The sequence below is a fragment of the Gavialis gangeticus genome, unplaced genomic scaffold, assembly GCF_001723915.1.
Source record: "Gavialis gangeticus isolate Ggan-Ray unplaced genomic scaffold, GavGan_comp1, whole genome shotgun sequence".
NCBI classification, from domain to species: domain Eukaryota; kingdom Metazoa; phylum Chordata; order Crocodylia; family Gavialidae; genus Gavialis; species Gavialis gangeticus.
The window spans coordinates 216,704,757-216,727,920 of record NW_017729032.1 but is presented as its reverse complement, the minus strand read 5'-3'; the positions used below and the strand labels follow the sequence as shown (position 1 = coordinate 216,727,920).

At 41.8% G+C, this 23,164-nt stretch overlaps 1 protein-coding gene across 2 annotated transcripts in view; it reads left to right on the top strand.

Annotated features, from left to right (window-relative positions):
• Positions 1-23,164, top strand: part of ITSN1 (intersectin 1) — a 210,720-nt gene that overhangs the window by 174,279 nt on the left and 13,277 nt on the right. Inside the window, exons 28-33 of one of the 2 annotated variants that reach the window (XM_019524334.1) lie at positions 1,179-1,370; positions 14,483-14,604; positions 15,874-15,980; positions 18,179-18,362; positions 19,782-19,880; positions 20,929-21,096. In XM_019524334.1, the coding sequence (XP_019379879.1) occupies positions 1,179-1,370; positions 14,483-14,604; positions 15,874-15,980; positions 18,179-18,362; positions 19,782-19,880; positions 20,929-21,096 (872 nt within the window). Of the gene's footprint in view, positions 1-1,178; positions 1,371-1,685; positions 3,222-14,482; positions 14,605-15,873; positions 15,981-18,178; positions 18,363-19,781; positions 19,881-20,928; positions 21,097-23,164 lie in introns of those variants that run through there. The other variant, XM_019524333.1, reaches the window with a different exon arrangement.

Genomic DNA, 23,164 nt, shown 5'->3' with positions numbered 1-23,164 from the left:
CCCTGGCCCTAGACCCCAGCTGGGGTTTGCTGGGGGGGGGGGGAGCAGTCCCACCCCGCTTGCAGACTGGGCTGCATCCCCAGCCAGGCTTGCCCTCCCCACCCCCGATTACCTTTTTCTGTTTGCAAGGACCTAAATGCTATATCTGTAATATATCAATCTTTTGCTGAAATATGTGCAGCATTTCCACACTGTAAAAATGTAAAATAGCTTAAAAACATCTGATTTTCATTAAGAGTAAAAGGGAAAGAAATAACTAAAAAATTATAAAATTACAAGTCGTTTGAAAAATGTAAATACCCCAAACAGAGAGCAGCTATTTAGAACTGTCCAAATGAGTATACTGGATTGAAATTAAGGCTGAATATCATAGATGTTTCCTGACAGCAAGATCGGGCAATGTACCAAAATCCCCATTGCTTGGAACACAGATCACAAGAGAAAAAAAAGAGAGAGGCTTTTATTTTTTGCTAACAACATAGCCCTGCCTGACTCAGAGAATGAGGGAGGAAAGCTAGAAAACTGGCCAACTGTAACTGCACAAAGCCCACTGTGATCTAATCGTTGCTCAGATATAACGAGCTTCATGATAAGAAAGTAATAATACTTACTGGAGGCAACAATCCTGCAGTGAAACAAGGATGGGTTGAATGACTTATTTTTTTCTCCTGTCTGATTTTTCATATTGAAAACTTCTCCATGGGCCTTAATGCTTCAATAATATATGATAGAGCTGAGGTGAGATGGAGGTTTTCTCCCCCTTCATGACAGGGTATTTCCAAAAGGAGCCTCTATGGTAGAAGTGGAGCTTAGAAATCAAATGCCTACAGTTATATGTCATCTGACCAGTTCTAGCAGAAAAAGTAGGCATCTTAAAACTGGAGAAGATCCAAAATGTGTGGGATTTTGCCCCCATAAAAAACAGTACATCTTTTGTGAATGAAATAAATATAAAACTGGAAAGAGATGGCTGTAGAAAGCTAGTATTGAATCTGAAAGTAATTTGAGTTTCTGAAAGGGACCTTGAAGTTTCAGGCCATCTCTCTTTTTTTGAGTATTTTCTGAAAGAAGAATTATTGCGCAAGGCAATTACAGCTACCTAAGCTGACTACTTACAGATAATTTTATATTTTACTAAAATGTTGCCAGTGCCACAGATCTGTTCATTTATCTTACAGTGTGCCAAGTAATTGGCATGTATGACTACACTGCACAGAACGATGATGAACTGGCATTCAGTAAAGGCCAGATCATAAATGTCCTTAACAAGGAAGACCCAGACTGGTGGAAAGGAGAAGTGAATGGACAAGTGGGTCTCTTCCCCTCCAACTATGTGAAGCTGACAACGGATATGGACCCCAGCCAGCAATGTAAGTGCCCCTGCTTACTCTCTTACCGTTACTGCTTATGTAGTATCTTAAAAAGAAACATGCAGCATTGCTGTGATTCTGCTGTGGTTTGCAGAACTCAAAGCTTCGCCACTGCTGCACTTGCCAGTCTCTTTGAAGACCTTCTGTAATGCAAACCTTATTTTGTGTTTGGTTTTTTTTAGTTCCATTCCCTTTGTGGCATGTTCCCTTTTATCATTTTTGCACCATGCTGTTTACATGCCTGACTCATTTTCCTAGCTTGAATTTTGCTCATTGTTTTGTTTTGCTTATGTGTTGTTTTCCTCCTTTTTCTAGGAATCATATGTTGTCCATCCCCCACTCAGGCTTGAAAGTCCTCAAAGAGACCCACTATCCCATATCACTGCCCAGAGGGATGATGGGAGATGCAGCCTTGATCATGTGACTTCCAGCATGATCATCTACTGCCTTCTGAGTAGAAGAACACACTGCAGAGCAGTTTACCTCATTTTACATTAGTTGCATGTAATCACAATGTTTGAGTTAATTATCTACAGATATAGAAGCAAAATTACAAAAAAAAATTAAAAAAAATTACACAGGATAGTGGGTCCTTTTGTGGCTTTCATAGTTACTGAACTAATTTTTCCACCTTTGCACAGGTGCTTTCAGTAGTTTTAAAATTATTTTTAAATGTATATTTTAGCCTTTTAAAGGAAAAGTATAAATTAAGTTTCTTCATTGCAATTTTGTTCTTGCAAAAAGACCCACTATCAAGGAATGCTGCATGTGCTATTAAAATTGTTCCAAATGTCCATAAATCTGAGACTTTATGTATCTTTTTATTGTCCACTTGTCTGGTGTTGTCAGTATGTCTTGTTTTGTTTTTTTCTCCTATAAACAAAAGAACAGAAGGAAATAGATCAGTTTTTAAAGAACTTAAAATGTGCCCAATAACAGAAAAGGTCTTTTGTACCTTGTGGTTCCTATATTGTATGTATCAGGTATTCCTAGCTGAGTGTGTAATTCATTGTGGACAGAAGAAACTAACTTCCTTCCAATGCGACAGATGCTATCTTTGCATAGTGTTGTTATCCTTACTACATTACATTTTATTTTGCACAGTTACATGTAGCTACAAATAATAAGAAAACATTTGTTTGTGTTTGTCTCAGATTTGTTTGGGTTTCTTTTTTTGTTGTTGTTTTGCATTTTCATATCAGAAATCAGTAGGCTACTACATTCATGTGGTATGTGAGAAAGAATTAACCTGATTTTTTTTCAACCTGTTACATGAAGTTTTATTACCATTTTTACTTTTTGCGACTATGGAACAACATTTTATGAACAAGTAATTATCCTGACAAGAAAGAATGTATAGAAATATCTCCCTGCAATTAATTTCCAATGTTTACATTTTTTTAACTAGACTGTGGAATTTATACAAATTAATATTAAATGGAGCTTACAGTCAAGTTTATGTAGTAAATGTGCTGTAGCCTACAACTCCATGTTTGTCTTTCAAATATTAGTTACAAGCTCTTGAAATGCCAGGTGCTCTTGGCACAGAAAATCTCCCCATGCCTCAAGCACAATATAACAGTTTACTAATTATTTTAACATTTATAGTTGTGTTCTGTTTATGTATTCCTTTTATTCCTAAAATTCATTCTGGCGGTGTTGTAGAGTTCCTTTTCCCCATCCATGTGGTGCAAAGAACAAGTGAAGCTCCTTATTCAATTGCACTTCAGTATTTTCATTGATATGAATGTAATATATATAAATATATAAAACCTGCAGCTTTAACAACTGTAATACAACCTTTACAATTAATTACATGTATAGATAATTAAATTCTTCATATAAAAGCTAGATGAAAATGTGTTGTCTTGTTGCTATGTACAAACAGAATTCACCAAGTGGCATTTGCACATGTGACAAATTCATTTTACAGAATAGTCTAAAGCCCTGCTTTAGATGCAGAAGATGATTAGTATTGTTTCACTGAGGTTGTTCATAATTGATCACAACTTCTCAAGCCTGGTTCTTGACTGTCAGTGCTTGCTAAATATTAAACTGAAATCACTTGGTATGATTTCTCCACACTGTTATCATAAATCTCACATTGACTCACAAACCTACTTTTAAGATAACTGTCTTGCTACAGTTCTTTTTTCTAGGAATATATTCAGAACTATACAATATGTCCTTCCATGCTCTATCATGTAGTCAGCATAACTACTTAGGGCATGAGTGTCAAACATACAGCCCATGGGCAAGATTGACCTGTGGAACTATAGCATCCAGCCTACTGGTTGATGAGCTACTGGAAGTGCACTGTCCCTCCCAAATGGTCAGCAGTGCTAGAGGTGTGCAGCAGCATAGGTCTGGAGACATGTGGCTGCTTGAAGCCACATTTATGCAGCACGGAGCCAAGAGCATGCAGTAGCTCTGAGCTCTGACTAAATGTGGCTGCAGGCCCCCGGCTCTGTGCCACTGTGTGGCCAGAACTCCGTACTGCTGCACGGCCTGGCTCCTTGAGGATGCATGTGCTCAGCTCCACGCTGCACGAATGGAACTCTGTGCAGCCGTACATCCCCAGACCCACACTTCTGCCCATATGTGGCCCCATGGATCTGGCCTGAGAGGAGCCCCTGCCATCTGGATCCAGCCTGGGGCCCAGGGTGAGTTTGACACGCCCTGACTTAGGGTAAATATATTGCATAGTAATTCAGTGAAATGCCACAAAACTTTATGCTATTTTAAGTATAGATTTCTTGGCCAATTATTTGAGAGCAAATCAGCTAGATTTGAGTCTTCATAATTTTCACATTTATAATCTTGCATTAAAATGTCATTTTAATTACAGCTTTCTTAGCATCCCCATGCTGAGCCAGTGTGGTTAAAGATGTTATCACTTGAACTACAAATACTTGTCCTACAGGCCCATTGGCCTATATGACTCCAGTCCAGAAACATATTTTCTCCAAATTTTGGCAATAAATCTATTTCGATTGTTTTTCTTTTCTCTCAGGAAATAAAGGTTTAAGAAGCTGCTGGTTTCGTTGTACTTTTAAATACAAGAAGAAAGAACAAAAATCAAAAAATAGTTTGCTGATGATCTATTTTGTAAGAAATGTTGATATGCTGATACATGATTAAAAAAATCACAGTGCCTCCAAAAGATCATGGGGTTAGTAATCCATGACCTGATGAATCTAAGTATGCTCTATAGACACATTGGTGTATGGTGTGCCAAGAAATCCTTTTGCTGAAGAGTGCTGTGTATCACTTGTCACAGAAGTAGCTTTATAAAGCAGTCCATTGTTAAGAATAATTGACTTACCAAAAAATCTCAAAGCACAGATTGAAGTGTCCTGAACAAGACCTTCAAGTGAGCCATTGATTTCAGTATTTCCAAGGGCACTGTTGCAGATTGACGTGATCATGTTTAATCTGCTTTGTAGCAGTTATATTTCCTTTTGCAAGCAGTGTCTCAATGCAGTATCACACATGTCCATTGTCACCTTTCTGAAGTTTAAACTTCTGTAAACAGTAAGAACAAAATCAAAAGGAAAATAGAAGACTTTAGCATTAAAGCATCTATATTAAAGTTAGCAAAAGAAAAGGCTTTTCAGGGCTGTGTCTCCAATCTGATTTTGATTGCTTTCCTCTCTAGTAATCTGTCTGAAAAGAGTGTTGGCTTCCTGAACCACACAGTCTCCACAAGACAATTGATCTCTTGGTTCTGCAGCAAGGAAACCAATTCAGAAAAACATTGGCCTGCCATGGTGTCTCAGATAAAACAAGCACCACTCTTTACAAGCAAGCAGAGATTTAGACCTTTTCTAGGATCAAGTACTTTTAGTTCCTTGTTTCTTCAGTCCCCATACCTGGAGCTGCAAAGCCAACATTAATCCTGCTTAGGCTGAAGTAACAGCTGTGTGGACACGGATTAGGGAGGATGGGCTCATCACTCAGTGAGCTTTTAATTTTATATTTAGCAACCAAAATGTAGAAAAGGGGAAATCTTGCCACTTAATCTCCAGCCACATGATGCAGGGCTCGTGAATGACACACTTTTGGTATGGTAAATGCAGTCTTCCTGCCATGGTGTACCTTTACTCAGTCTCACTGGCTAGCCAAAAAAGTTGTTATTCAAAGGGTCCACTCTGAAATTAAGTTTGTAGCCCCTTTTAAGGAGTTTCCCCATCCTTCCACTTCTAGAAGAGCTTTCCTTTTTGTCAAGCTTTAGGGGAAGGACTGCCTGAGCATCCTCAGTGGAGTCCTTTGTGCCAGTTCCAGCAGTAATTATTTTCACAAAAGACCTCCCAGGGATAAGATTTGTCTGGAGTTTGTCTTCTGACAAATATCTCCAAGGGAAATATTTCCCCTTTGAGGAGGGCTTGGTCTTTATGTTCCATTTAGTTTAGCAAGCGTTTTAATATTACCTTAAACATGTAGCAGAAGACACTAACCATGACACTTCAGATGAATGGAGTACTAAGGCAACAAGTTTTCAGAGGTTTTTTGCATCAGACTTCATACCTGAATTCTTTTGGTTTTTCTAGTCATCTTTGTCATACTTCAGAAACTCTTTAAACCAGTGATTCTCAACCAGAGAATCCTGGAGTGCCATGATAACCCTTTTCAGGATGTCACGCAGCATTAGGTGTGCACATACCTGCACATGATTAACAAGATAAACCCAGAGATTTCAAGTAGAAATCCAAAGTGTCAAATAATATTCAAACCTGTTGTGGTCTTCTGAGTTTTTTCCTGTAGTCAAAAAAATGGGATAAAAATGAGAGCTGGCTTTTTCTGACTGGTGCTTTGAGTCTTAAAAAAGGCTGAGAATCACTGCCTTAAGCGAAAGCCACATTGTTTTGTGCAGGGCAAAAATCAAAGCCTGAAGTCCATTTGTTGGATATGATGTAACAATATAGGTTTCTAGTCACAGGACAGGAATTCTTGGATGATCTCCAGGGTGAGGTTTCTTTCATCTGCTCTCCTTGCCCTTCATTCCCAACTGATTTGTTGAAACACTGATCTTTCAGCAGTTGTATCCAAAGGCAGGAGGGAAGTCCACTATTCACAGTCCAGTAAGTCTTTGACTTCTGCAGTTAGACTGAGCACTGGTTTGTGCAAGGTATTGGGCTAGCACCACCTGTTCAAACAACTGTGAGAGGATGATATCTTATTAACAAGTAAGCCAAACTGGATTGAAACCAGTACCTAAGGCAGAACGCTCCCTATGCCTTTACCTAGCCCCTGAAAAGTCCACTTCATGTTTTCATAGTCACATGCAACAGCATTTATTCTCAACTGCTTGTTAGAAGTTGGAGGCATGTGTGGTGAGCTCTGGGTTTTGACCTCTTTTGCAAATGGAGGAACTGATAGTTGTTTCTCCTTTGTGGGTGAAACGGAAGCCAAAGAAGGAAGGTGGTGGGAAGAGATGTAGTCTAGAAAAGAAATAAAGCAACAAGTTTGTTAGTAAAATGTTTTATTTCTAAGGTTTTGGAATCTGACTATCCCAGCTCTGCTGAGGAACTGTGGGGGAGTTTCCCAAGTGGCAATCTTCTTGTTGCAGAAAATGTAAAAATTGGAATATAATTTCCTATTTCAAAGTGAGAGTAATTTTTGAATTTCAGATGAATTGCTTAGACTTATTAGTACATGCTGGTCAGAGGCCCACAATGGGTGATACTTGGTCCTGAATAAAGGGTTGGATTTATAGCTCACTGCAGTGATGTAAACAAGGCCAGAAGCTAATGGCACTCTTCCAATTGATATTTTTAGATGCATACTGGGGGCTTTATTTCTGTCCTAACAAATTCAAGGGGTGGGGGAAAGGGAGAATCATTTTCCCTGGCTATTTTTGGAGGGTTTTAGTACACTTCCTACTCCGCCTTGTGCATAACCGTCATCCCCTAGCCTGTTACCCTGTTGAACCGAATCAGCATTTCATCCCAGTAAGATAACATTACAAAATAAAATGTTAAGGAGCTTTCTGGTTGTAAAGTGAAATGATAGCTATATATGCTGTTGCACTTTACAGCACCATTTACACTTTAGACTAATAATGTATTGTGACTATTGTAGAAAAGCACAGAATCTGCCATTTCTGTACCAGGAGTGAGAACCCTGCCTCTTGCAGGTGTTTGGCGTAATAGCAGTGGAGGGCTGTGGACTCAGTAGGGTAACTTGGGATGCGTGAGCAGGGCACCAGCTTGAGCAGGGCCCCAGAATCATGCTCCCAGCAGCAGAAGCAGCCCCACAGCATTGCTGTTAGAGCATCAGCTGTGTACACAGACATTGGGCTACTTCTGCAGGAACATTAACTGAGGTGTATAGACCATGCTGTGGCAAGAGTAGCTGGGGACTATTTTTAGTGTCCCTGGAGCAGGCTAGACTCCCAAAGCCAGTGCTCAGCAGTACCACCCCTGCTGTCCCACTGGGTTTGCTCATTATGCCTCTGTTGTTGTGCCTGTGATTTGTGTTGACAAAAAAAAGGGAGCCCAGATAATACTTTACAGGTTTGCTCTTTTAACCTGCAGTTCCTGGGGCTCTCCTTTCCTCTTAACACCAAGTTTTAGTTAATTTTAGAGAGGAACTGTGCTTTATGAATAGATTGATATACTGGCTGGTTATGAGATCATGTACCTGTGCAAGCTCTTCAGGGTGTGGACTCTATATTTTATTTGTTGATAAAGTACCTGCCACACTTTCAGCACCCTATGTAAATACATACCTGTATCAGCTTATGGTGAGAGCAGTATTCTTGAATTAGACTATGGCTATTTTGCAGGGTTTGAAATACAGAGAGGGGCTCGGGGGAGGGAGGGCTGAGCCACTTGCCTACGAGTCTAGAACAGGGGTGGGCAAAATGCAGCCCGGGGGCTGGATGTGGCCAGCCAGGCCATTCTATTTGGCCTGCGGCACCCCTAAAAAATTTAGAAAATCAATATTTATCTGCCCTGGGCTTGCTGAAACTCAGTAAGCAGTCCTCTGCCCAAAATAATTGCCTGCCCTGGTCTAGAACCCTCCCATAAGGGATGAGAACCCCCAGCCCATCCCACAACTTTCTAAGCAGCTCGGGCGGCAGTGGCTCCTTCCGGCTGCTGCTGCCACTGCCACAGACCCGCCCCCCTCCCCAAGAGTCAGAGTGTTATTTGAACCCTGTTATTTGGCCTATGTGTTCTTTTAAAGAAGCACATTGCCACCGCTTCATAATACCTTCTGAAATTGTTCTTTTTAAAAAAGCCAAGGGGCAAGACTTGCAACTTGTTTAACAAAGCAGATTGGAGCAGAAAAGAAGAGATAGATGAAAGCATCAGAATATTTCACATCCTTTTGTTTGTTGCTTTATATTTCTACTGGCATTCACCAAGTCATGCTTTTGTAGTCCTGCCTGATGATCGGGACAAACTGATCAGAACAGAAATGTTCTTCAGGTTTCCCTCTGTTGGATTTGATTGGTATATTACTGCTGCCTCGCTAACAGAGTTCAGATAACCAGATCTGATACACAGCAGCTAGTTCAAGTTAGCATTTTTCCCATCTCACTCTCACCTCACCACCATTTTGTAGTTTTTCTTAGGATTATCTGTGCAAAATAGTCAAATACATGTTTTAAATGGAGAGCTAAATTTTGTTTGTAAGACTTGTTGACTACAATTGGAGAGTGATTTTACTGGACCATGAAAAATGTTCTTGAAAAGACTGTGGAGGATCATAAAGGTTAGAAGGAAAGAGACTTACTGGATTATCAAAGTCCAAACCTCTTCAGCAATACTATGATATAATCTCCCAAACTGCAGTGCCAAGCATTTGTAATGCAGCCAAAGCTAGCTGATAAATCAAGAAGAAAGGATACTGCAAGACAGAATTATCTTATCTAATCAGAGTGCAGGGATGCTTTAAGAGGTAGAGAGACAACCATTTTTCCCTCACTGGTGATTTGGGCCAACCTGTGAGACGATTTTGTGCTGCTTTCCATTCCTCAAAACCAAATTTATCCTCATCCACAGTGATCTCACCAGTGCTTGCCTGTCCCTAGCCCATGGGAGCATTACACATAAACTGGTTTAAACCTGTAACAGAACAAATGTTCAGTGCACATAAACAAACCAGTCTGCGAAAAACCTGGTTGAATGTAGTATCAGACTTAACTGATTTGGGTCAAACCAGTTTATGCAATGTCTGTCCCAGACCCCTTGCTGGTTTAAGATAAACCAGAATCCTCCAGCATCCCAACATGCTCTTTGGGCTGGGTGGGGCTCTCTGCTCCACAGCAGGGCTGGCCCCTCCCCTCTGCTCCCTGTCTGGAGCTCTGGCAGAGACTGCAGACACAGCAGGGTCTGCCTGGCTTCCCTTGCCTCGCTGCTCAACCACCCCCACTCCCATCTCCCACAGCACAGACCCCAGCCTCACGGACCCTAGGCATGTGGTATGCTAGCTAATGCCAAGCGGTATCTGTGTATGTGCGTCTCCAATTTCACTAGGACAGGCAGACAGAACAGTGACCACTTAAGGCATTTTGGAGCTAATCAACAGGTCAGCTGGTAAGCTGTTTAAGAAGAGTTTTAACTAATGGAGAGAGGCTCCATTGCTTTGCTGATGGGGTGATAAACACTGTTATCAGCTCCCTGCCGGCTTGCTTGCCTGTCAGTTTGCTGCAGGTATTATAAAGAAGCAGGGAGGGAAATTCAAAAGCTCTGTATCATCAATAGATGCATACACTTCACATCCCCCTTGCCTCAGAGTGCTAGCTGCAGGCTGGCAACCACCCCTTGAGCATCCAGCGGGGAAAAGACCTCCCTAATCAGAATGCCCTGCCAGGGCCTGGCCATGTCCCCCTCAGCTCAGCACTGTAGAAGGGAAGGGAGGGCTGCTGTAGCGCCCCCTGGCTTCTAGCCTGAGCCACTGGAGACATGTGCCTCAGTCCAGAGAGAATGATTGTCCAGTTGCAAACCGATTCAGCCTAGCCAGGTTAGACTAACCTGGAGAGATTGAATCAAGTCAGGTTCAGGCTTTTTGAATGTCTGACCCCTAGCCGTAAAGATTCCAGAGAGTTAACAGGCTGATTGTTTAGAGCAGTGGTCTCCAAAGTGGGGTGCACAAGACGATCCATTGGGGTGTGGGAAGAAAATATTAGAACTTCTATTTAGATGTATACTTATATAAATATACATATATTGGGGGTGCGTGCTCAAAAATTTTTTACTGATAGGGTACGCAATCAAAAAAGTTTGGAGACCACTGGTTTAGAGCATTTTCCAAATGTAACCAATTCATTTTGCATTAGATGCATGTGCATGTGTGTATGGAAATTTACAAAATCCTCCTGAAGGAATTAGAACCTAGCTGCATATTCCTTTCAACCCTGTTTTTATTCACAGTAGTTTCCAAGGCTGTCTTTGCAAAGATAAGAGACAGAACATTTACTTTTTAAATTAAATCTGATTATTTTTCTTCTTCTAGTATCTCCTGATCAAGCAGTCTTGTCCCTATGGGGCTTTAGTAATACAGTAGCCCCCTTTCTGGTTCTAGGCATCCAGTTACCATAACCATTCTAGTTAATTATACCTACTCAGTGCATGTGCATATGTATACTTTAGTTGATACACATGAACCAATCAAAGTGCACGGATTTGTATAATCACTATGTGGTTAGTTTCTATTCCATTTGGTGAATATACAACTCTTTCTCTTCTAATTGACTATAGCAGGGGTTTTCAACCTTGGTTAGTCTAAGTACCCTCGGCGGCCAGATGCCAAGCAGTGGGGGAAGGTAGCGTGCAGCCAGACAAGGAGAAGGGGGTGGGAACGGCACGTGGGTGGGCAGGGTTGAATGCTGCCACCTCCCAGGAGCAGGGCCAGGGCAGGATGGAGAAGCTTACCTGATTGGGGTGAGGGCAGCAGCACCCCTCTGCAGGATGGGGAAGTTCACCAGGCTGGTGTGTGGTGGTGGCAGCTGCTATGTGTGAGCTTCCCTGCCCTGCAGAGAGGCTCCACTGCCCTGGCCCTGCTCCTGGGAGGTGGTGGCGCCCTGTCTCTGCCTGCCCACACGTACCCCCTAGGACCGGTCCAAGTACCCTGCGGGGTACATATACCCCCGGTTGACAGCCCCTGGACTATAGTAATCTTTCTGATTTACTCAATTTTCTAGCTGTTGGCCAGTGCTTAAAATATAGACTCAGCTTCTCACACTACAGTTGGAGCCCAAAGTTCCAACAAGGAAATGGAGAATAAATTCCTGAAAATCAGAGAAAAGAGGACTCTCTAATTGCTAGGGGGAGGAAAATATCTCAGTGGACCCCATCTGTCATTGACCTAAGTAGGAACAGGCTTTCGCTTGTTCCGCTTCCCCTAAGCACATGCCTAATGTTAAGCACGCAAGTTGCTGCACAAATGGCTACTTGTGTCCTGATAGTTAAAAACATGTTTAAGTTCCTTGCTAAATTAGGGCCTTAGAAAGAAATCCTTCCCTTCATCCACAGCAGGATTTCTGTTTGTCAATGGAAGCAGCACACACTTACTTATCCAAGGCAGTTTATGGGATCTCTTTTAGTTGGCTGAATTTATTCATAATATTATTACAGCTGCAAATGGAATTTAGACATTTATAAAAGTACTTTATACAGTCCTTGGCTTTGTTGAAAGGCTATTAAGAGTCCTTTGGGTTCACATTTCATTTTGAAAAGGAACCCAATGATTTGTTTTTTGTCATAAGGAGACAATTCCTAATCTTTCCATACCTAAAGAGAAATCCTTTATCAGACGTGTCTTTTCCACCTATTCTTATCTGAAGTCATTTTTTCACTAGCTGTTAAATATGCAAAAGAAGATCAATGGTTGAAGTTCAAAGTTGTCTATTTAAGGTCCCCAGGGGCAATCTGTCAAGCTATCCAGTAAAATATTATTGTCTGAAATGTTAAATGCTTCCTATAAAATGTTACGGGTTTTAAATAACACTTCAAGGTCACCAGCACATTTAAAGATAAAATTTCCCAAGCCTTTGGAGGAAAATACTTAAGTATTTTGTTCATATTTAACGTGGCAGTCAGCAAGGAAAGAAAACTTAAATCTGTTTATTAAACTTCTGTTTTATTGTATGTAGTAATCTAGGAACCTTTTTGAAAGCATCTGTTGTTGAGTACAATTGAAACTAATAGTTTGGTATGAAGTTTGTATTATGTTATTGGTCATTTTCCACTCTTACTTTAAAATGTGTTGCTAAAACAAGAAGGTATCTCACTTAAAAAACTATACAGTATCTGAAAGTAATATTTTTTCTGTGATTAGGCCCCCAAAAGGACCACTTACACTTACAAAGGAGGCCCCTCGGCGTGTTCACATCTAATTATGTTGTTTAGATCTTCCAGCCATTTAAAAATTGTTTCTGCCAAAACACATTTGTGCTGGACTATTCGTCAACAGGGAGCACAAATTGGTTAAAACTGTAGTTCATGGATCACTTAAATGTGATCCATGTAAACTTGGTTGGTGACATAACCTAGGATCTTCCTTGTTTCTCGCTACCAAAATACCGGAAAAAAATGTCTTGGTGTTAATTTTACAAGTGATAAATACCAATTAAGCAATCACCCTAGTTGTTAAAGGGTTGATATGGATAGGAAGACCAAAATTTCACTGGATTAAATCATGTGAGAGCACTTGATCTAAAAAATAAAAATGCTGTCCTTAAAGGCAGGGCTTAGTACGCTGATAGTGATAGTGTCAGTGAAAAAATGAAGAAATGAAAACGTTGGCACTCCATACCTGTTTAAAAATTCCAGCAGAACATTTTCCTATAAGAGGATATTTCTATAGGAATATGTTGATTTTGCCAAAATTTCATTTGGAGAAGAAAAAGGCATTTTGATAATGTCAGAGCATATCGTGTTGATAGTTTTTAAATGAAATGTTTTGCATTTTCTTTTTAAAACTTTTCATTTTAAGAAGCTTTTCAAGATAAATGAGAACAAAACAATAATAAGCACTTATTCTCTGGGCCTGATCAGTGTTTTAGGTGTGTGGTCAGTGAAGTCAATTGAAGAACCTCCGCCAATTTCAGTGAACTTTGGATCAGGTCTCTAGAGTGTTGGATAGACAGGTTTAAAAAAATGAGGAGAAGGAAATAAAGAAAAAATGTTACTGGGCAGAATGTCTACCGTAAAAAGAATGATAAAGACTAAAGCAGAATATATTTTAAGTTGTACAACACTTTGAGGGTTGAAGCTGCAGTGACATGAGTGACTACTTCTTCATTCCTGCTCTTATTATTCTGTTTGTTGTATGCCTTGCCACAACTGGTAAAATCAACAGTAGCACTTTTTGGCCTTGTGCCTAAAACTTATGGCATGGGCACACAAACGTAAAGATGCTTTGCAGTAAGTGTGGGGCTAATCCAGGGGTGGGCAAAATGCGGCCTGGATGCTGGATGCGGTCTGCCAGGCCATTCTATCCAGCCCACAGGGCTCCCAAAAAATTTAGAAAATTAGTATTTATCTGGCCCTGGCTGCCTGTCATGTGGCCCTTGATGGCTTGCCAAAACTCAGTAAGTGGCCCTCTGCCCAAAATAATTGCCCGCCCCTGGGCTAATCCCATGTAGGATGCTCCATTTTAAACTTCCTTTGTGCTGACTCTTACCCTGCAGTAAGTAGAAGCTAGCTCATGGCAGCTTAGCCCTCAGTAAAGGAGGAGTAAAATGCTCTGGTTAGTTTATATTTATCACAGGGTAAGAACATGCACATGGGCAATTACCATGGAACAATTCTGTGATAACCAGTTTGTGTGATGATACCCACCAAAACTAATAATTCGGTAGTCTTCAGCCTATGGACTTTTATTTTAAGCAGGTCTTCATTCATTTGCTTTTCGTCATTAGTTGTAATTTGGAAAAGGGAAATAATGAACACACAATAGCAGGACTGTGATTTTTATGGGGTCATTTTGATTGGTCAAGTACAGAAAAGAGTTTTATACTAATATATGTAAATGAATGCTGATTTAAATGAGCAGGCAGTGATTACCATCAATTAAACCTTGTTTGAACTACCACAGTTTCAGTTTGATTCGGTTTCTAAATATCCCCCAGTGAAATTCTCTGTCCCTTTTGTGTATTCCAGGGTGTGCAGATTTACATCTTCTGGACATGTTGACACCTATGGAAAGAAAAAGGCAAGGGTATATCCATGAACTGATTGTAACAGAAGAAAACTATGTGAATGATCTGCAGTTAGTCACAGAGGTAAGAACAATAGCTGAAGTTTTCAAAAGTGAGTACCTATTATTAAGATCTTAAATCCATGTCCAGATACCTACAGACTAAGCTGTCTTTCAGAATTATTAAACACCAACCACCTCATACAGGTCCCATTGGAGCTGTGGGGCACTCAGCTGTTTTGATGGCCTGGCTGTTTGTTCAGAGGATCTAAAGATGTCTTTATAAGCCAATCTTTAGTCACTTGTTTTTTGAAAAAATCTTGAGCAGCAGTTTCCTCTTTTCAGTATTCAGGCATTAAAATGAAGATCTACTGTTTTAATACAAGCTTTTTGCTTCTGATCCTTAGTTTTTACTTCTAACTTATAAACCAGTGATTCGCAATCAGCATGCCGTGGCACCTGGGGTGCCGTGAAAACCTTGTAAAGGTGCTGTGGGGTGCTGTGCAAGATTGGTCTTGTTAGGTGTGCAAACACCTACACAATTCACAAGATAAACCCAGAGATTTCAAATAGGAATCCATAGTATCAACGACATTCTAACCTTGCCAAAAGACTTATTGTGGTCTTTCTGAGTTCTTTGTAGCAGAATTACTCTGTTATTTTTCTGTATTCAAAAAACAAATGAAAGCTAAGAGCTGGCATTTTCTGAGGGGTGCCTTGAGTCTAAAAAGGTTGAGAACTGATGTTATGAACCTATTAGAATTCATTGTACTCATTGTTCAGCAGTGACACTCAGTGGTCACCTTTTCAGTGCCAAAATCCAATTTTTAAACATTATTATGTGCCTCTTTCACACAGGGAAAATAGAAGCCCTGTGGACACTGAAAATAAATGATCTGAACTGAAGGAAATGCCTCCTCTGGCTAGGTAGGCAAGATATACAAGCAAAATATATGATCAGATAAATCAGAATTCAAGCCCATGGGTCAGAAATCCAAATAGACTTCATCAAAGTAGAGTAGGGACCAAAGTAGATTACTATATACATTTACTGAGGTATTTGGCAAGAGACCACTAGTGCTAAATACAAGTCATAAGGGTTAAAACAGATTAGCTAGTCTGTAATTAACATCACTGAGTCAAGTTTAGATTATACCTTGTAATGTGATACACTCTTCACAGGCATCTTATCAGGAAAGCTTGCAGAACTTTCGAAATCTGTTCCAGGCAGTATCACATGCTTCTCTGGTGTAAGGTTGGCAGCTCTCTAAGTTGAAACCGTGAACAGCAGTCAGTTGCTTTCAACATACTGAGCATTACACTTTCTAAATTGATTCATTTTCTTCATCTACAGATCTTCCAGAAACCACTGATAGAATCTGAGCTGCTCACAGAAAAGGAAGTGGCTATGATTTTTGTTAATTGGAAGGAGCTTATTATGTGCAATATCAAGCTACTAAAGTAAGTTGCTTTTCTGTATTGAGTAGAGGCAAAATGATAGGCCTCTCCCTCCTAATTTTTCCATATGATCTTTTAGAAATAATGTTTACCACCTATGAAAAGACTAGCAAGAAAAGCATCCTATCTTTTCAAGTTGAAAAAAGCAAAATATATTAAATGTTTGCTTGATTCTTTAGGAGAGTGTAATGCTGGCTCTACCCTTGGTGTCTTGGCACCCCCTACCTGTGAGATGGGATTCTTTTGTATAGCTGCATCTTTTGAGGTGCTATATGTGGCCTTGGGATTCCTGTATGTCCCATTCCTGACAGCATAAAGCAGATGATTACAGCAGCTCATGCATAATTCCATTTTTATTGCCCACAGCTGTCAGATGGACTTGGTACTGATCTCAAGACAAACGGCACCTGAGAATGTGCTCCTCGTCTCCATAGGTCTTAACACAGGAGTCTGCCAGAGAGCAAAGGGAAGAATCCTTGAGGGATACCATAGGGGGCCTGTATAGAACATCCCACCTGGTAACCCCCCCCAACACACCCCTTCTTACTAGCCCTATCAGCTGTGGCTGTACTGGTCCCCCGTAGGACCACTGCCTTCTTTATGCAAGAAAACCTGCGTTCTCAACGGCACCAAGGGTCAGATGCTCTTCACCAAAGATTGTATAGTCCCTAGTGGTCCTTCAGTGTGATGGTGCTCCATAGCACATTTCACAGATGAGAGTTTCCAGGAGTGGACCTTTTTTACAAAACATCACAGCAACAGATGCTAAGTGTTCCATTGCAGAGGAAACACAAGCCTAGGCTTCTTTAAATGAAAGAGGGTTTCTATCTAGACAGTGAAGCAGAAGTTTTCTCTACCAACAGCTCCAATTTCATCAATATAAGACTGTTTACTTTGAGTAAAGCAATTAGGATTGTCCTTCAGTTCAGTCAGATCACATCTAACAATTGCCTCTGCTAACCATCCTCCCATCCAAGGTCACATCATCTTGCATTGCAGGTGACAAAATTTCCTGAAAGACTCATCCAAACTTTACTCGTGGTCTGGGACTTCCTGCCTTCCTGGGACCTTGATTTTGTATTAGTTGGATGGATAGCTTACCTGCTTTGAATCTGTGGATATCTGCTATCTTTATTCCTTGGCGGTTGGAGACAGCCTTTCTGGTATCCATTACATTAGTTGGAACAGTGTTGCTTAATCTGCAGCCTGGATGCACCCTTTAAAGCCCATATGAACCGCTTGTCACAGGCATGTCATACAGTCATAGATTCATAGATGTTAGGGGCTCAAAGGGACCTTGCAGATCATCGGGTCCAGCCCCCCCTGTTTTAGGGAGGAAGTGACCCCAGCAAGGTGACTGTCCAATCTCCTCTTGAAAACCTCCCGGGTAGGTGACTGCAACACCTCTGGAGCGAGTTTATTCTACAGTCTGGTCACCCTGACTGTGAAGGAGTTTTTCCTGGTATTAAGCCATGTCAGTATGACTCCTGCTAGAGAACCACCTGCACAGCGAATTCTCTGAGCTCACTGGCATATCAGTGCAGGCTCTGGCTGGAGCCACTACTTTTGCATGGCTCCAGAATCCAGAGTGTGAACGCTTCCGCTGTTTGTCCCCTTTTTTCTCCTGCCACAGAATTCTCTAGGAAAGACTCCTGCTGAAGAAGCTGCATACTTCCTTGCTTATGATGCACCTTGCTAATTACCAGCAGCTAATTTTTGGGAAAAAGGGGTGTGCTGTATGTGAGACAGTGTGGGTTTTGGTTATTTCTAAAATGAACCATCTGGGGCTTAGCTGTGCCTTATTTCTAAAGTAGAGCTGAGGTGCTGCTTGCTAGGACTAGGTCCACAGCTAACCTGGCAGGTGCTGCTGACTGCTCATCCAGCTCAGGTCAAGAAAAGAAGAGAGCCAGGGATTTGGGCTCAGCCAGCAATACCTGCAGCATCCCACAGCTAGAAGGTTAGCAGAGCAGCCACAATGTTTGCTGACCTAATTTTTCCTGGGAAAATATCATGCTTACCAGTATTTTCATGATAAGATCTTTTGTTCTTCATTGTGCCCTTCAAAAACAAGGTGCATGTTTTATTTAGAGGCATGTTGTATAAAATAAATATGGTAATGCAATAGCCCAGGAGCCAGTGATCACTCCTTAATAACCGAGTTAGACACAAAATATGCTCAACATCTTTTATTGCATGTTTAGGGCACTGCGTGTTCGTAAGAAGATGTCTGGAGAGAAGATGCCAGTGAAAATGATTGGTGATATACTGACGGCACAGCTGCCACACATGCAACCATACATTCGATTCTGTAGTTGCCAGCTTAATGGAGCTGCACTCATCCAGCAGAAAACAGATGAAGTCCCAGAGTTCAAGGAATTTGTTAAAGTAAGACACAAAGGAACCACATTGAATTTTGTACCTAGAAAGCTTGTCTAACTTTTACTGGTTACAAAATGGTGCCATGCTACGGACCTTTAGGCTTGATTCAGTGGTTCTCAACCTTTTTAGATTCAAGGTACCCCGCTCCATAACTTTTCTGAATTTAGTGGCACGCTGGTTGAGAAACACTGTTGCACTGCCTCAGCCTACCTCAGTGGTTCTCAACCACGATTTGGGCCCCCAACACCATGGCTAGGTGAAAGTGCTTCATGCCTTGTGCCTTGTGTCATGCAGAGCCTGACCAGGAAGCAGCTATGGCAGGAGCAGCTGCTTCTGCCACTGCCCTTCCCAGTCTGTTCTTGCACCTTCCTCTCGGAAACAGAGGCACACAGAACAACTCCACCTGGGAGCGGTGTGGCAACCCAGAGATTTATCTGTGTTTCTTTCTGTTTCTCTAGGTTGCCACACCACTACCACCACTGCCAAGTGGAACTGTCCCACATGTCTGTTTTCAGAAGGAGCCTGAAGGGCCAAATTGGGACATGGTTGTGGAAGGAATCTACCTAAAAAACCTAATGCAAGCAGGAGTACTCGCTCTTGTTGCAGCCACCTTCCGGTCGGGCCCCACACAAGGTGTGCAGGGCAGTTTCATCTAGTTGCAGCAACAATGCTGGTGCCGTGGCACCCTTGAAAGGGTCTTGTGGCACCCTGGTTGAGAACCACTGACTGGAATGCACATTAAGGAGATCAGTTAGTTCAAAGAATCATAAAAATAAAGATTATTTTTATTGTTTTACTTGTTGTAGTAGTTTTCCAGCAACACATTGAGGCTGTAGACAAATGCATAGTAGGAAATGGTCCCTGCCCTGAATGGGCAAGACAGCTAGAGGGGAGGAGAAACACAGGCATAGTGAGGTAAATTGGGTTGCCCATGGTTATGTATCAGCTGAGCGGTAGAACTGTGATTAAAATCTAGGCCTATGGCTCTCAGCTTGTTGCTTATTCATAGTTCTCTGAAACTGTGGAAATGCCTATTCATAGAGAGAGAATATTATAATGGTTTCTTTTCAACCCTGCGTTTAAATAATCTGATCATTTCCCTCCCATGGCATCTTTCAAACTTCAGTCATTTTAATATTCACACAGTTAGAGTTTCAGAAGGAGCCTGCAGGGCCAGATCTTTGGGGAATGTCAAAATATGCTCTACTGTGTTTTGTAAATATGTAAGAAATTATTTTGCTCTGATTTTATTTATCAGACATCTTGTCCTGGCCAAGAACAGGCTTAGCTGAAGCATGCTATTAATTATTTTGTTACTACCTTTTATTTTGTTACTACCTTTTTATAAGTTACCGTCTTAAAGGAACTTTTTTACAAGGTTTTAAACAAGCTGACTAACACCATTTTACCTCTCTAATATTTCAGAGGTTAGCAATGGATCCGCGCTGTAAAGGAATGCCACTGTCAAGTTTTCTACTAAAGCCTATGCAACGGGTAACAAGATACCCACTAATAATTAAAAATGTACGTTCCTTTGCAAATATGCTGGAATCTATTTTCAGTGCTTCTTGGCTTTTAACTTATTTATAGCTTATGTATGTACGTCTAATCTTGCCGTTGTCAAGATGCTGGAGACATCTGCTATGATGGAGAATACAAGGCAGAAATTTTATCTCTGCTATACTGGTGTAAATCATGAATAATTCAGTTGACTGTGGTGGAGTTATTCTAGATTTACATTGCAAACAAGAATAAGTTGCATGCTAAGGAACAGGAAGCAGTAAAAGTTTGGGGACAAAGTGTAAACATAGGAGATGGAAGAAAATTAATGATTTTTCCTACACTGTCCTATTAGAATTTCCTGTTTTATATGCCCTTCCCTCTCCCTTGGCTTGTGAGTCTATATTCATTTTACATTCAGTACAAATTCTATTTCTATACAACTTGCACCCATTTTCTAACTTACAGCTGATGTCTAACTCTTATCGCCATTTACATTACTAGTAAATTTGGCCCAAAGCTTCTCCAAGAGAAAGACTGGTTAAAAATATCTAATTTTGCTCTTGACTGTCAAAGATTCCTTTATCAGCCCTGGCACACCTCTGTATGGAACCAGAGCTTACCTCTTAAGACAAAAGAGTGAAGATAATAGAGGAATCTTCAGCCTGGAAGCCATCAAAAAATCATTGCCCAGTGTTTTGTCTGTTGTGCATGTAAACTGCTAATAACACAAGCAGTGCTAGACTGGGTCAGATCAGTGATCCATCTAGCCTAGTATCCTGTCTGCTACAGTGACAATAGTACATGCTTTAAAGAGAGAGCATATGAACAGGGCATATCTAGAGTGATCCAGCCCCTGTCATACCCTTCCTGACATCTGCTGGAGTGTTTCACTACTTAGACCCTGAGTTCATCTCCTGCATTGACATTTGAACAGAAAATCATCGTGACATTTGAAATTTTGGAACATTCTGACCAGTTAAGAAATAAAATAAAATACAGAGCTGGTAAGATAGGTAGATTTCTAGCCATCAGGACCAGAAAAGAATTAAACTGTTTTACTTATTTGTAGATCATTGAAAACACTCCTGAAAATCACCCTGACCACAGTCACCTGAAGCATGCTTTGGAGAAAGCTGAGGAATTGTGCTCCCAAGTAAATGAAGGAGTGCGTGAGAAGGAAAATTCAGACAGGCTGGAATGGATCCAGGCTCACGTTCAATGTGAAGGTCTATCTGAGGTAAACGTTGTCACGTGCATTCACAGACATAACGGAAGTGTGCTTGCTTCCCAACTGGAAAGAAACAGAAATTGGATCACACTGCTGCATCCAAAGAGAAAAAGAATATTACTAAGTCACATAATTTTTCATGATTTTCTCCCTCCTTGAATTGGGCATCTCTTTCACTCATGCAAATTATCCTTTTAGCTGCTGCTTTTGTCCTTTTCTATTTGGCAAATAGTGCTTTCTTTGCTTGTATTTGGAATGTTTCCAAATGTAATCCTCCAATTTTTTTTGGAACCATAACTTCAATTTCTACTGTCCTTAACTGTGCTGTAGTACTATTGCTGCTATCTGTATACTGCATTGAAGGGGCTCAGTGACAGAACAGTCAAAGTATCTTGCTGTTACACCAGAGATGTGAGTTCGATCTTTGCCCTAGATTTGTGCCAAAGGCTGCCTGAAGTCAATCCAGCTCTAAGTGGTTAGCTGATCATTTGGTTGAGGAGGAAAATGTGGCTGGACATGGTGATACGCACATCACTGCCTGGTCTGACTTTTGGCTACAGAACCTAGTTTGCCTTAACCACATTAACCAGAACACACCCCCCTCAACAAATCGTATACTGAAAAGCAAACATCTGCTATAATGTATTTTCATTTTATTTCAAAAATATTTTTTTCCTGATTTATGTGTTTGTGTAGTCTATATAGAGATGATTGCATAATAGCTCAAAAATAAAGTCTTACTCTTGTATATTGTGTGAGGGAGTGTGTGGGGTGTGATTGGGGGATCAGTGTGTGAGTATTGTGGGGTGTGATGGGTGTGTGTGTGAGGCAGGGGGTTTGTGAGGGGTGTGGCTGTGTGGGGGGGTATAGGGCATGTTGGGGGTGTGGTTATGCGTATATGCGGGGGGTGTGGGCAGTGTGTGGGGTTTAGTGGGGTGTGAGAGAGGGTGGGGGTGTGGGGACTCTGCATACATACCGCCCATGGTGCATAGACCCTGCTGCCACTGGGTTGCACATGGCTCCAGCCAGTTCCAGGAACTGTACTTAGTGGCAACAGAGCCAAGTCGGCCTGCCTCGGTCACCCAGGTCTCATGTGCAGCTCACGGGACTCCACCAGAAATGATGGAGAGTCCCATCCCCTGCTTCTCAGTGGAGTCCCATGAACTGCCTATGGCAGCAGGGAGAGGTGAAGGCAGCCGGCTCCATCACGTGGGGCTTCCCCCAGGTGGCGCGTGATTCCTAGAAGCTGGATGTGAGCCCCACATGATATAGGTGGGCCGGCCTGGCTCCACTTCTTGCTGCCACATGCAGCTTCCAGAACTGGCTGGAGCTGTGCGCCACCCAGTAGCTGCGCCTGCATGGGCCTTGAGTACCCTGAGTGCCCACTGCCTGCTGCTACTGCTGCCAATGCTGGCAGGGGCTGTGCATTACAGGTGGAAGACCTGTAGGGGGTCCCCACATCCCGCATCCTCCCTCACACCCCACAAACCCCACACACCCTCATATCTACACCCTGACCACCTGAGCTCCTTGCTTCCACTGCTCTGCTGGATGCGGACCCCAGGCTCCATGCTTCCGCCAGCCCCAGCCCTCTGCTCCACATTCCCATCCAGCTGCAGCTTGCTAGTAGCACCAGCAGCCCCACCTGGAAGCTATGTGTGCTGGCTGGGGCTGGAGCCCTCCCATGAAGGAGGGTGGGAGTGAAGCATGTGGGCTGGGCCAAGGTACAATTAATTGGTGGGCACCCATGGGCTGGATGAAATTGCCTGGTGGGCCGAATCTAGATTGCTGGCTGTATTTTGCCTGCCCCTGGCCTCAAAGGTACACAGGACCAAAAGGAAGATCTAAGAGCAAACTGGTAATGTTTTGCACATCATATACAAATGCCCTCCAGCCCCACCCGAGCCATGAACCAGCAGATACCCTGCTAACCCTGTACAAACAAAGAAACTTTGTGGTTATCCAGAAACTCCTGAGTATTGTGGAAGAAATTAAACTTCGCGTTGTGTTGAATCAGAACTGACAGAGCTAGCTTTTCTTTATTTAGGGCGATACTGTGATCACAGGGAGAATTCCA